The sequence below is a fragment of the Puccinia triticina genome, chromosome 7A (assembly GCF_026914185.1).
Source record: "Puccinia triticina chromosome 7A, complete sequence".
Lineage (NCBI taxonomy): Eukaryota > Fungi > Basidiomycota > Pucciniomycetes > Pucciniales > Pucciniaceae > Puccinia > Puccinia triticina.
In genome coordinates, this window is record NC_070564.1 from 6,990,648 (window position 1) to 7,003,245 (window position 12,598).

Sequence of the window (12,598 nt, forward strand, 5' to 3'; positions counted from 1 at the left end):
GATATCTTTTGGAGTTTTGCCTTCTTCTTCGGCTTCGGCTTAGGTTTAGGAGAGATCTTGGTTTTTGTGCATTCTTTGCACACAAGTCCAGAGATTGATACCAAACCAGTTGTTTGCCAAGTCTCCATCAGCTTGGCAACATCGGAGTAAGGTATACTGTTTTGGTCGAACATTCGAGGCTTGATAGTTAGCACATGGTACATTCTGCTCGCTCGATCGGGGTGCAATTGTTGTCTATCAGGGTGGAGTTCACAAGTAAACGTTTGTCCTTCTTTGATCGAAAAAAGCTGCTTGTATTCAGGCTTCCTGTGGAGCTTGGGATCCAACGATACCTCCAAGAATCGATCACACGATGCAAAGGCACCCGGGATAAATTCGGCAGGATACTTATCACGCAAAATATTGAAGATCATGTTTTGCCCGCGAGTCAGAGTTGATCGGATGGTGTTGCTGCCGTTCAATTCGCCAGTGGTTCGACAAGAGAAATGATGAGCAATGTGGGAGAAAAGATCATTGCCCTTTCCACTGATTCCGCGGAGCCATAACGGGTTGAAGAGGGCAAAAAGAGATTCCAATCCGGCGGCTAACCAGCAGCGATTGGTGCGCTTGGGCTTGTTGGGCGGGGCCCGGCGGTAGGATGGATAGGCGGACCAGAGATTTTTGTTGAAGTTGGTTGCATTTGGTGGCCAACTGGTATTTTTCTTCTGTTTCTTCTCAACAAGCTTGTCAGTAGTGTCTGGTGGTCTCCCATCGTTTACAAATTTCCCTTGACCACGCTTGCGCTTCTTGCCAAGCCCCAAGCTGGCGCCAACATCCTTGAGATCGTCGCCGTATTTGATTGGTATTCCGCTCATCAGTGCTTTCCAGTCGTTTTCCAGCATGTCGACGAAAGTGTAAAGGTCAATCATTCCAACCATGAAGCATTGTCTTCCTTCACTACAGGAGGGAAAGAGGAAATAGGTGTTATCAGAATGATTTGTAATTTTCCAATATGATTTGTAAAGAAATAACGGACCTAAGACAATAGTAAGTCCGATGCAAGCTCTCCTGGCCATTTGTAGTATCAGGAAGTCCGTTGGGTGTGTCCTCAAGGCGTGGTTCTTGGGAAGGAAACAACAGGGCCTCGATATCTGAGACAGTCCACCAATCAAGCCACTTTTGAACCTTTGGATAACATCGTCGAATAAAGTCAACCTTCTCCTCGTGAGTTTGGCCATTTGGCTCGGCTTGGTCCAGGAGACCCATGCATGCCTTCCGGAAAGGCTCCTAATAAGATGTGGCCACAAAACAATCAGCTGTATGCTCAATGACGGTAGAAAGAGTTGTAAAATAATTTTGCAAAAGTTGTAAAAGTACATTTGCAAAGTAATTTTGCAAATGTACTTTTACAAAACACATGAATAAGAAGACTTACCTCTTGATCTACCGTTATGAGCGCCCGATTCCGCTTGACTTGCGTAATTGATTGCCGGAAATGCTCCCGGAATCCTTTCAACATGCCTCAAACCTCCTTGCGAGTCCCGTGACAAAACACTTCAATGTATGCCGATACAAAACCTTTGACTTGAGCGGTTGAGAAGTCTACCACTTGGCGTACGAGTGTATCCCGTTCGGCTGGAGTGAGAGAAGCGGACAAGAATTGCCGGAATAATGTGGCAAAGTGGATCTTATAATACTCTTCACCTAGGCCCCGCATCCAAGTCAGTTGGATTGGAATCCAACGTTGGAGTTCATCGCAAAACATCAATGTTGTTAGCAAGTATCCGTTCTTGAAGTATCGGTAAGTTACATCCGACGGAAGACCGCCTTTGTAGACTTCATTTTGCTGATCGCGAGCCAGTAAGCGATCCGACATCCATTTTGTTTGGAACGTAAAATGTTCTGACTGTGGCATGAACGATGAGGATATTATCCACATTCCTCGCCTGTAGATGTAAAAATTGAAAGTCTATCAGATAAAAATTAACCATTTAAAACATAAATAATGCCTAATTACTTACGCGGACCATCCAAACATGTCCAAGAGGAATTTGTCGCCAACACCAGCACCAAGTTTGTCTGGGGCTAACCCCAACTCTGCGAGTATAGTTCGGCGGTAATAAGCCAATCGATCCCTGTTGATGTAAGCCGGATGCAGCGATACAACACTGTCGAATCCAGATGCAGGATTGATCCCCTTCCCCATCTACCAAACAAGAAAGGGGAGAGGATTAGAGCTTTCCAAAATGAATTTAGATAAGATTTGATTGACATACCTTAAGCTTAAGAGCACCCGCTTTGGGATTTTTTTTGATCTCCGCCTTCAACTCTTCCTTTGCAATACGATCGGGATTTTTGGCCTCTGGCCAAGGATGAGGGTGAGTGCCCTTGTGTCTGAGGAGCCCCCATCCAGTCGGGAGGTGGTGATCAAATCGAGTCGCTACCGTGTCCGGGCAGGTTTTGTGGATGACAGTTCCTTGGCATTTGCCTGCAAGGCCTTTGCATTTCATTTTCCTGTGAACAAATGAAATGAAGGCAGAATCAGTTATTGGTTGTAAATTAATTTTGCGAGCGATATGGGTTGTAAAAATTATTTTGCAAGCGATAATGGTATGTAAAATTCGTTTGCAAACTATACTTACTTGCTGCTGAACTTCTCTTTACCTGCTTTTCCAGTTGGTGGTGCTCCTGCCCAATTGCACGATGGGTTATCACACACAAGAGCTCCTAGGCAGAAATATCAAGAGACTTTCCAAGTACAATTGCGGCGATAATTGACTGAGCACGTCTTCGTATATCCGACAGTACCAAAGTTGGTGATTTGTTCTCCAGGTAACCGGAGAAAATTCGTCCTGCCATTTGGATAGATTGGGTATCCTTGCTTGTCAAGGGTACGTCCATGATCAATGTAGGTTTTGAATTGCTCGTCCATGTCGGGGAGAAACCATTCTTTTTCTTTTGATTGGCGTTTTGGTTTTGGATCAGCATCATTGGAGTCGGAGCAAGCGCCATTGTCGGAATTGGAGCAATCAGCATCATCGGGGATGGAGGCAGACTCGGCTGCACTCTCAACAATAAGTCAACGGGTTGGATTTGATTTTGGCGGGCTTGGACCGGCATCGTCATCGGAGTCGGACTCAAAGTCCTTGACATTACGATTGCAAGATTCATCGTCAGCATCATCAGACAATGTAATTCTGTATTCATCTTCATCCTCCTTCTGGGACGTCGTGGAAAGGGCCGATTTTTTTGAGCGGTGTTGTGAGGATGAGGATGAAGATTTTGAGATCTTGGGGGGCTTCGGTGACACCTTCAACTTCAACGTGGTTTTTGACGGCTTGGGGAACCTTTTGGGCGGCTGCATGGCTCTTGTGGTTGGAGAGAAAGTCGATTTTTCGGCTGCGGAAACAATTTCAGCCGGTGTAGGACTTTCTGGGATTTTTTTCGCGGGTTCTGGGACTGTTTTCGCGGGTGTAGGATTTTCTTCTGTGGAATCAGAAGTTATTGGTGGGATGAGAGAGTTGATTGGAGCAATGGAGCTGATGGGGTTGGGAGGGGTGATTGGTCTCGGACTAGATGGTGGGAGGGAGCTAAGCGGGCTAGATCGAGGGAGAAAGAGTCAAGGACTAGTTTGATTCCTGTTTTTCGAATTTGTCATCTTTGTCATCGCAGGCACTTGGGAGGTCGGATGGGCAGGCGGTGGGAATTCGAGTGAATAGGGAAAGATTTCGTGGGTTCCGACTGAATGGGGGAAGGATTTTTCAAGGTTGAGGAGGCTGCATGCCTAGTCGCTGATTTCATTATTTTGATATGTTTGTTGATTTGTGTTTTGATGTGATTGTTGAATCTTGTTGTTGGCGGGATGTTCATCCTTGTTGCTTGTTGATCAATTGCAAATTTCTGCATTATGTGGTGCAAAATTCTATCTCACGCTTATCAAAAGCTTTTTTACATACATACTTTTACATGACATCATTGCTTGCAAGACTATGGTTTGTAAATATATACATTTAAGGCTTCTTATGTACTTACACATCCTACATGTGCAAGACATGCAAAGTATGGTTTGTAAATATCATGTGAAGGGCCTCCTGGGCCAATTTCACCCACTATATTTTACAACACATTTATTTACATCCCTCAAAATTAGCATTATGGGTTGTAAAATTACATAAACCCCATGCCTCTGTAGAATTTTACATACCTCCGCTTTTACGGCACATATGTCCTGTAAAATATGATTTGTAAAAACCACTTAACCGGTTGTTTGAAGCTTCCTTGTATGCTGAGACAAAACAAGTACCACCATTTCATGGGGACCTGGAATTCATGTTCCTGCATGCCAAAAACTCCAAATAATTTATTGAATCACGATATGCATATATAAAGGTCCTTCAGAAACATTTGACCACTCTGTTCAGGAATGAGGCTTTGAAAAATCAGGAAATTTCACATGAAATCTGTGAAAGTGTGCCAGTATGTGGTGAAATTTCCTAACTTTTCAAAGCCTTATTCTTGGAAAAAGTGGTCAAAAAGTTCTGAAGGAGCTTTATATATGTATATCATGATTCAATGAGTTATTTGGAGTTTTTGGCATGCAGGAACATGAATCAAATCTAGGTCCCCAAATGACTGTACCTGTTGGGGTTTTCAGTATACTAGGAAGCTTCAAAAAGCTCCCAAAAAAATGAAGGAGGACAATAAAAGGCCTGTTGATGATTAATCAAAAGAAATTTGGAAAAAGTGGCTTCCTTCTCCTGTCACCTGGAGTGCACAAAGTGTTTGGAACTACGCGCACTGCACAGTGCGCAAAGATTTTTTTGCAGTGCAGAAAGTGAATCGGTTTATTTAGGGACTTGGAAAAACGACCCCCATAAATTGGGAAAACGACTCCCATACGTTGCCAGGACCAAATTGTGACCGGCTCTGGACGTCAACCTAGCCCTTTTTTGGGGCTACGGCCCTTTTTGGGAGTTGTTTTCCCAAAATGGATTTTTTTTCAGGAGTTGCCGCAACTAATTAAATAGTTATATTCTTTTTATTATCCGCCCCACCCATAACTTTCTTTCCCATGCACTACATGCGTAAAAATTTGATATAAAAGAGAATTGTGCATAAATTGAACCCCTCAAAATTTATAGCAATAGCATGCCACCAAAACATGAGATATGAGGGGTGCACATTTTATGATCCGCCATATTCATAACTTTTGTTTCCCAAGCACCACATGCATAAAAATTTCAGATCACAGAGAAATATGCATAAGATGAAACCCCTGAAATTTTTAGCAATATTGTGCCATCAGAACATGAGATATGAGGGGTGCGCAGACGGAGTAGGAAAATGACTGCTAACCACACAACTTTTTTGTTACAAAACCAAACAGTCTGAAACTTCCAGGAATCTTTTAATGATGTATATCATCTGTGATATTAAATTATTAGCAATATTGTGTCATCATAACATGAGATATAAGGGGGGGGTGATTAATAGGAAATTACCGCTAACTGTATAACTTTTTTTGTTAAACAACCAAACAGTCTAAGAATTTCAGTTAGATTTATATGCTGTATTTAATTTCTGCTATGAAAATTATGGTTATATTTTGTAATCTGAACATTACATCTGAGGGCTGCACGTTAGTCATCATGCATTACCAACTTCAAACCTCATTTAGACATGGTCCCGCTGAACTTTGTATCCATTTTATTGGCTGAAAAGAACCTCCTGAATCTCTACTTTCAAATGAAGCAATTTCTACATGTTTCCGCTGATGTTTGCATTTTTTACAGCACTTTCCGTCCAGCCTTCTGCTCCAATGGCGGTGTGCACACCCCCCAGTTACATAACCCTAACAAATTGGTACATTGGGGGTGAAATATTACATTCTGGGCTAAATTTTACATGTTGGGTTACATGCTGGATGCCAAGTGTTTAAATGTGTTTTGTGGTGTGCGTACCTGTTGCTTACAGGTTACATGGTGTTTGTGCATGTCACGGGTGGTGTGTACATGTAACTTCTTGCATGGGGGTTACATGGTGTGGGACATTCATGCGGGGTACTTGGGGGTTACATATGTGTTGCGGGAACATCCTACATGGGGGTTGTGTGTTGCAGAAACATGTTTCATGGGGATTGTGTGATGTGGGAACATGTTACATGTTGCACTGCCAGAAGCTTGATACATGTAAACTTTACATGGGGTGTAACAATGTTATACAGTGGTTAAATGCCACACAACATTGTTATGCGGGGTTACATGCCACGTAACAATGCTATACGGGGATTACATGCTGTGTAACAATTTTATACGGGGTTGCATGCTGTGTAACAATTTTATACGGGGTTAAATGCCGCGTAACAATTTCATACAGGGGTAACTACCAGTACATGCAGACAACTCTGAAAATTGTGTTCTGTGGAGGGTCAATTAGGCAGCCAACTCCCTTTTCTATGGTCAAAAAAATAATAATAAAACTGTGCGGACAACTCCCAGAAAAATATGATTGGGAAAACGACTCCCAAACCCAGTCCCGGCAACGTATGGGAGTCGTTTTTCCAAGTCCCTTGATTTATTGGTTCACAATACTATAAAAATAAAACTTTAGAGCCAATTTTAAGGCCTTTACAGACAATTTTTTAAAAAATGAAGAACACCCTCTGATTGCCAGGGGATACCTAATCCTGTACATCCTGCCATATTTTTAAAAATTTGTTGATAAAGGCCTTAAAATTGACTCTAAAGTTTTATTTTTATCCTATTGTGAACCCCCCTATTAAGACAATTAATTCTCTGAAAGTGTAAAAACCATTGATACTCATCAATTGTGTAAATCAGTATTATAGTAAAGTAATTCAAGTTAATTGCTTTATTGAACTTGTGTTCATTTCTTGTTTAATCAAATAACTAACTAAATATCATTAGAAATTAATTAGAATTATAACTGCCAAATCAGATCAAAAACAGAATGCAAATTATCAGTCTCAATCACAATTATAATCATTTCTTATATCATATTTGCTAGATTATATCTGCCTTGATGTATAGGCCATTTCTATTTTATCTAAAATTGCAAATATTATTACTTACTTAAGAAATAAATAAATCCTTAATTTCTTCAAATTCTTACACTACAGAGTCAAAGAGAAGTCTTTCAATATCTTTCATGCCATTGAAGAGTAGGAGATAAAAGTTCATGGATTGGATCAGGGCTGGGGTTCATAATTGACATTTGCTTAATTTTAGGGCATATTTTAAGGTGTTTCTGAACAAATTTTATAAAAATTGACAAATTGCACTGATTCATCAGTCAAAGCATCTCCATGTGGACAGATTTCCAAAATTTGTATATTTTTTGTTCATAAACACCTTCAAATTGACTCCAAAGTTTTGTAAAATTTGACTGTGAACCCCAGCACCACTGCACTAGTGTGAGAGGTACTGGCCACAGGTACCAAATATCCTAGTGCTTGCCAGGGTCACAAAACTTGTTTGCAATTGTGCTCTAAGAAAAATCTTCTGTTTGGGTTGGGGAAAATGTCAATGTTTTTGAACAAAATGGCACAGCAATAATAAGTGAGCTAAACTGAGTGTGCTCAGCAGCACCCCAAAGTTTGCCAAACTGAATAAAAATGCATTTTGCCCAGTTTGTGAATATAATTGTTTTGCTGAGCATGCTCAGTATAGTTTAGTTTTTACTTCTGTCAATTTTTTTTTATTCAAAATTGGTCATAGGTTTTCCAAGGTCACATTTTCTTTTGGGGGAGGATTGCAAATGATTGAAGTGGTTCCTCCTTACACATACCAAACTGGATAGAGAGAGACAGTCAGTGAGAGATCTATAGCTACATACAAAGTGACAGGCCAAGGACAAAACCATGACGACTCAACTGAATTTGGGTGTGTTTATGAAGACTGGAGAGATGGCCAACAGGAGTCAAATGCAAGTAAGCAAAAATCTGGTTGTACAGATACTTCAGTCACATACATCCACAAACTGACCTGCCAATAAAGAAGAAATGTTGATATACACAAGCTTTATATGTATAATCATAACTATTTCTACTTTATTATGTACAGATTTTCTTCAGTAGTAGATGTATTTACAAGATCCAGCAGGCTACGGATGAATGAAGAAAGTAAGAATGTTTATTATGGATGTACGTCTCTGAAATCTAACGATACATATATATACAAATATATGATTTTTTGGAAACGATGCCGGAGGATCTCAACGAAGCAGCCTGAATTTTTTTTTATGTGTAGGTTTATCAATATCCTAATGCAAACAAGAGATAGAGGGTAAGTGAAGGAAGAATAGGCGGGTGATGAATGATTTCATTTGATACTGATAAAGCAATTGTCGAAGTTATTGAGGTTACAGTTCTGATTGCCGGGCAAGGCTTGATGATGGATGACGCAAGAGGTGGGATGGAGGTCGGTGGACGGAGTGTGGGAATTGGAGGAGGTTGGGCGGACCGTGAGGGTGGAGGTGGTGACTGAGGAAGAGGCGGAGGCGGAGGAAGTTGAAGAGGACGAGGCGGCGAGGGTCTCTGGCTGCTGGTCGTTCGGGCCAGGCTGAGAGTTTTTCGGGTTCTGTGTCTTCAGTAGGACATCGGTTGACCTGTGTGATTGTAGATTGGTACAATCCGTCAGATACTTATTCAATCCACCCCAAATCGTTCACAAAAACCCAAAATACCACCTACATCCCACAAACACATTTGAACATGCGCGCAGCATGTGACGGAGTCGGATGCTGTACAAATTGAGCGTTGGGGTCGAATTGTGAATAGGGCGGCAAGACCATACTCTCGACCATGCAACAACACCTATCCAAGCCCGACAACTAAACAATGAGCATACCACATTTTCTCCTCCTTCCTCGCCACCTCAATAAGAGAAAAACGAAATTAGACTCACGAAGAAATCTGAACAGGTTTTCTGATTGACAAGACCTTTCGTGTGATCGGATTGGGAGTGGAGTGACAATCCGTAGGTGATTTTTTGGGCCCATGAGCACCCCCTGAATCGCTGAAATCCGAAGGCTTGTTACGATTATCATCCTCAACGCTGTAATGAATCTCAAACAACAACGTGTGCTGAAGGACAATACAAAGTGAGTGTGCCGGTCACCGTCGGAACGCGTGATCGAAATCCTTTCTGACAAAAAAAAACTTACAAAAATGTGTATATTGGTTTGAGTGCCAGGGTTTGTGGATGGTCGAATAATATCATCAGTTGGTAGTCGGCTAGAGAAAGAGAGCGAGAGAGAGAGGATAAGTCGAAAGCAAAAATCAACGTGAAAAATCGGGGGATGAGGATGATGGTGAGGATTTCACGAAATAAGAGCTCACCCGATGTGTTCGACCTCCCAAGATAAATGGTCATCAGTCAGCGTGACCAAGGGGATCTCCTGCTCGGGGTGTGGCTGGGCATCGTGAGGGCCATGCTCGGGACGAGATTTGCGACCCCGGCTCCGAGAAGTGCGTGACTTGTCCCTCGCCGTCGGGCCGGCCTGTGTGCCTTCCTGCTGTCGTCCTCGGCGGGGGTGACCGGCTGGGGGAGGCGGGACCTGCTCGAGATGCAAAGCTTCGAAAGCCTCCAGATTGCTACCACCAGATGGTTGTTCGACGGGTCTGCCGACCACGGAATGGTGGCTGGGCAAGCGTGGTCTCTGATGTCCAGCGTTGGCAGATTGGGGTGCTGTGTTGTTTGGGATGTCGCTCTGGGCAAGAGGAGTGCCTGGATTGTTGGTGGGGCTCGATTGGTGATTGGCTGGAGAAGGGTTTCCCAAACGGTCTGCGGAGCGGCTCGAATACAGTCGGGGCTCTTGAGCAGCTGGGGGTGGTTCTGAGGGAGCAGGCTCTTCGCGCCGGCGCCCTAGTCTGATGGAGGTGAGCCCATTCCAGGAGTGGTTTCCATGGCGCGATTGATCGTTATGTTCGCCGCTTGGGTGCTCGCCACTCCTCCCAGGGCCTATCAGTAGGCCTCGGATACGTGATCTGGAGCGGGATTGCGAAGGCGAGGTCTGTTGGACGGTCCCCGCTGGGCGATGAGAGGAAGTTGTCCGACCGGGCGCATTGCTGGCACCCACGTTGGAAGCCGAAGTCGTACAATCAGGCGTGTGACTGCCCGAGTGCGACGGATCAGATGGCTCCAACGGCAGTCCATTGGGAAGAACTCGCTTGATGTCGAGCACGTTAGAATGATCGAGAACGAACACCTTTCGACGTTGGGGTGGTGGCCAAGATTCGGCGGGTTCACCGGTGCGAGAGTCCTTATCTTTGATGGATATCAACCGATACTGTTGCTTGATAAGACAGACGATCTTGTAGATTTTGATTATCTTCTTCCTTTGAGGGATTTCCTCCAATTTAAATTTGAACGACAAAAGGCCGGCGACTGTAAAGTAGCAAGAGCTCGCAGATAGCGTATACGGCTGTTGACAGTAGGAAGAAAAGAAAAACCCCCCAAAAAATTAGCATCAATTACTTGAAGCTAGCAATGATTGAATCATCATGAATATATTCCACCCAGCGCCAGCTCCACTCACCCCTAACTGTTCGGATAGCTCGGTGACGTTGAGATTGAGACCAAGATCTTCGCCAACGTCTTCGTTGTTGCCAGACGGGTTACTAATTGCGACGAAGTAGGATTCAGTTTCGATCTCATGCCCACCGCCCCCGACGCCGAAGAGGATCGAGGTGAGATTCTTTCCGACGGATTTCAATCCTAAGCCTAGACCGGAGCCCAGTTTGACCTTGGCTACGACCTTGTGGGTCGTCCGTCCGAACTGACCCCTCTCGTAGGGAGGCAGGTCAGGGGGTAGGATGAATGACCAGTGGAAGCGATAGTTTCCCTTGTCGAGGATGTAAGTCTTGTACTGAGAGTTATAGTGGACGCTTCCGGGGCTGGGATGTTGGTTTGGGCTGCTCAAGAGTTGGGCTTCCAAGTCGACCTCGAGCTCCTTATCGAGGATGGTTTGGTATTCGTAGGGACGGTCGTTGAAGCCGATGTAGGATTGGCCGCAGAGGGATATCACGATCTTTCTGATTTCTTTGGGCTTTGAGAATTTGAGGATCAATGAGCCCGAGAGGATGGTGCTGCGACTGTCGAGCTCATCGATCGAAGGCGGGACCGTCGGATGATCCGAGCTGGGCGGGTGCAGGGGCGAGGGGGGTTGGAATGCTGGGAAGAGGGCTGGCTGGGGATGGCTTCGACCACTGGCTCGGTTCTCGAGCAGATTAGCTTGCTGATTACTGTTATTACTAGTATTATTGTTATTATTATTATTATTATTGCTGCTGCTGCTGCTGCTATTGGGATTGCTGATATGTGCTAGATGCTCGGCTGTCGAGAGTGGCTTGGGGTAGAGGAAGATGAGGGGATTGTCGATGGAAATAGACATGCCCACTCGACTGAGGAGCTTGCTGAGGCGGAAGGTGAGTCTGCTGCTGGGCTGGTGGTGGTTCTGTGCTGATGCTGGTCGCTGGTGGTCGTGGTAGGGTGCTAGAGCAGTGGTCTGCGTGGCCAGCAGCAGTAGGCCGGAGGGGGCAGCGGCGGACAAGGGCTCGTGTTGATCAAGTTGGAGGGACTGGTCCTGCTGCCTCTGAGGCTGGCTGGAGACTGCTGTTTGCCAGCAGCCAAACAGTTTTATGTCAATACCACATACAAAAATAAATGTCTGTTGGGGGTCAGAGGAGTGTATGAGGACGTGTACATACACCACTGGTTATGAATATGGGCCCGGGATGAGCTCTTCAACCAGACAAGCAGGCTTATACCCGGGCGATGGGGTGATGACTGCAAGCGATGATGAAACGGGTGCTGACCATATGTTTCTGCCATCGGCAGTGCTCTACTGAGCGCCGGATCCGGAACACGTCAGGAGGGGAACGTTCGACATCAAGAGAACCCTCCTGGCCTCCTGGAGAGCTATAACAAAGGTAAAGCCGTCCAACCGGGCAGGTCGATCACCTGAGGGGCACCTCTTCCGGAAATATCCTGGACCCACCGATGATGTCTTATGGAGAGCTTAGTGGCGAGCTTAGACGCAAGAGATGGAAAAGATGGTGATATATAGGGTCGATCCCTGACACGCTCGAGGCAAGCCAAGCCAAGGTACACGACACGCCAGAGACTCGCAGGCCGCTTCCAGGCAACAAAGGGCAGGCAGGAGAGAGTGGGAAAGAGAGCGAATGTTGTAAGAAGTTGTTAGAACTGAACCATCGAGGATGGCGACTGGGAATGGGTGGGTCACTTTAAGGGAATATGCAAGGCCAAGCCAAAGGTGAGCATTAAGCTTTCTCTCTTTCTTTCTTTCTTTCTTTTTTTTTTTTAATCAGTCTCGATTGGCAACGAACTGCAAGGCATCCCCCCGAGAAATCATCGTCAAGCACGCCATGAGCTCAGGTTGTATGGAATGTCCAAGTTCCCGATGAGCTTGAGGATGGAGGGATTACTACACATCCCCCCAGCTCATGCAGGAGTGTGGGGACATGACTGGCGCTCAGGTTCAGGAAGAGCACAATCCGCAATCAATGCCAATCGACTACTCGATCACAAGCAAGAAAACCTTGAATATGAACGAAAGTTCCTGATCCCCAGTTTTAAAT

General features: G+C 44.8%; 1 protein-coding gene across 1 annotated transcript; it reads right to left on the reverse strand.

Moving 5' to 3' along the window:
• Positions 1-3,058: 3,058 nt before the first annotated feature.
• Positions 3,059-11,831, reverse strand: PtA15_7A777 (uncharacterized protein; the record flags this gene model as incomplete). Its single annotated transcript, XM_053171419.1, has 9 exons — positions 3,059-3,578; positions 3,656-3,720; positions 8,595-8,604; positions 8,690-8,812; positions 8,904-9,082; positions 9,163-9,232; positions 9,338-10,422; positions 10,537-11,612; positions 11,708-11,831. 9 exons carry the CDS (start codon positions 11,829-11,831, stop codon positions 3,059-3,061), a joined length of 3,252 nt encoding a protein of 1,083 aa, XP_053022603.1.
• Positions 11,832-12,598: the final 767 nt, after the last annotated feature.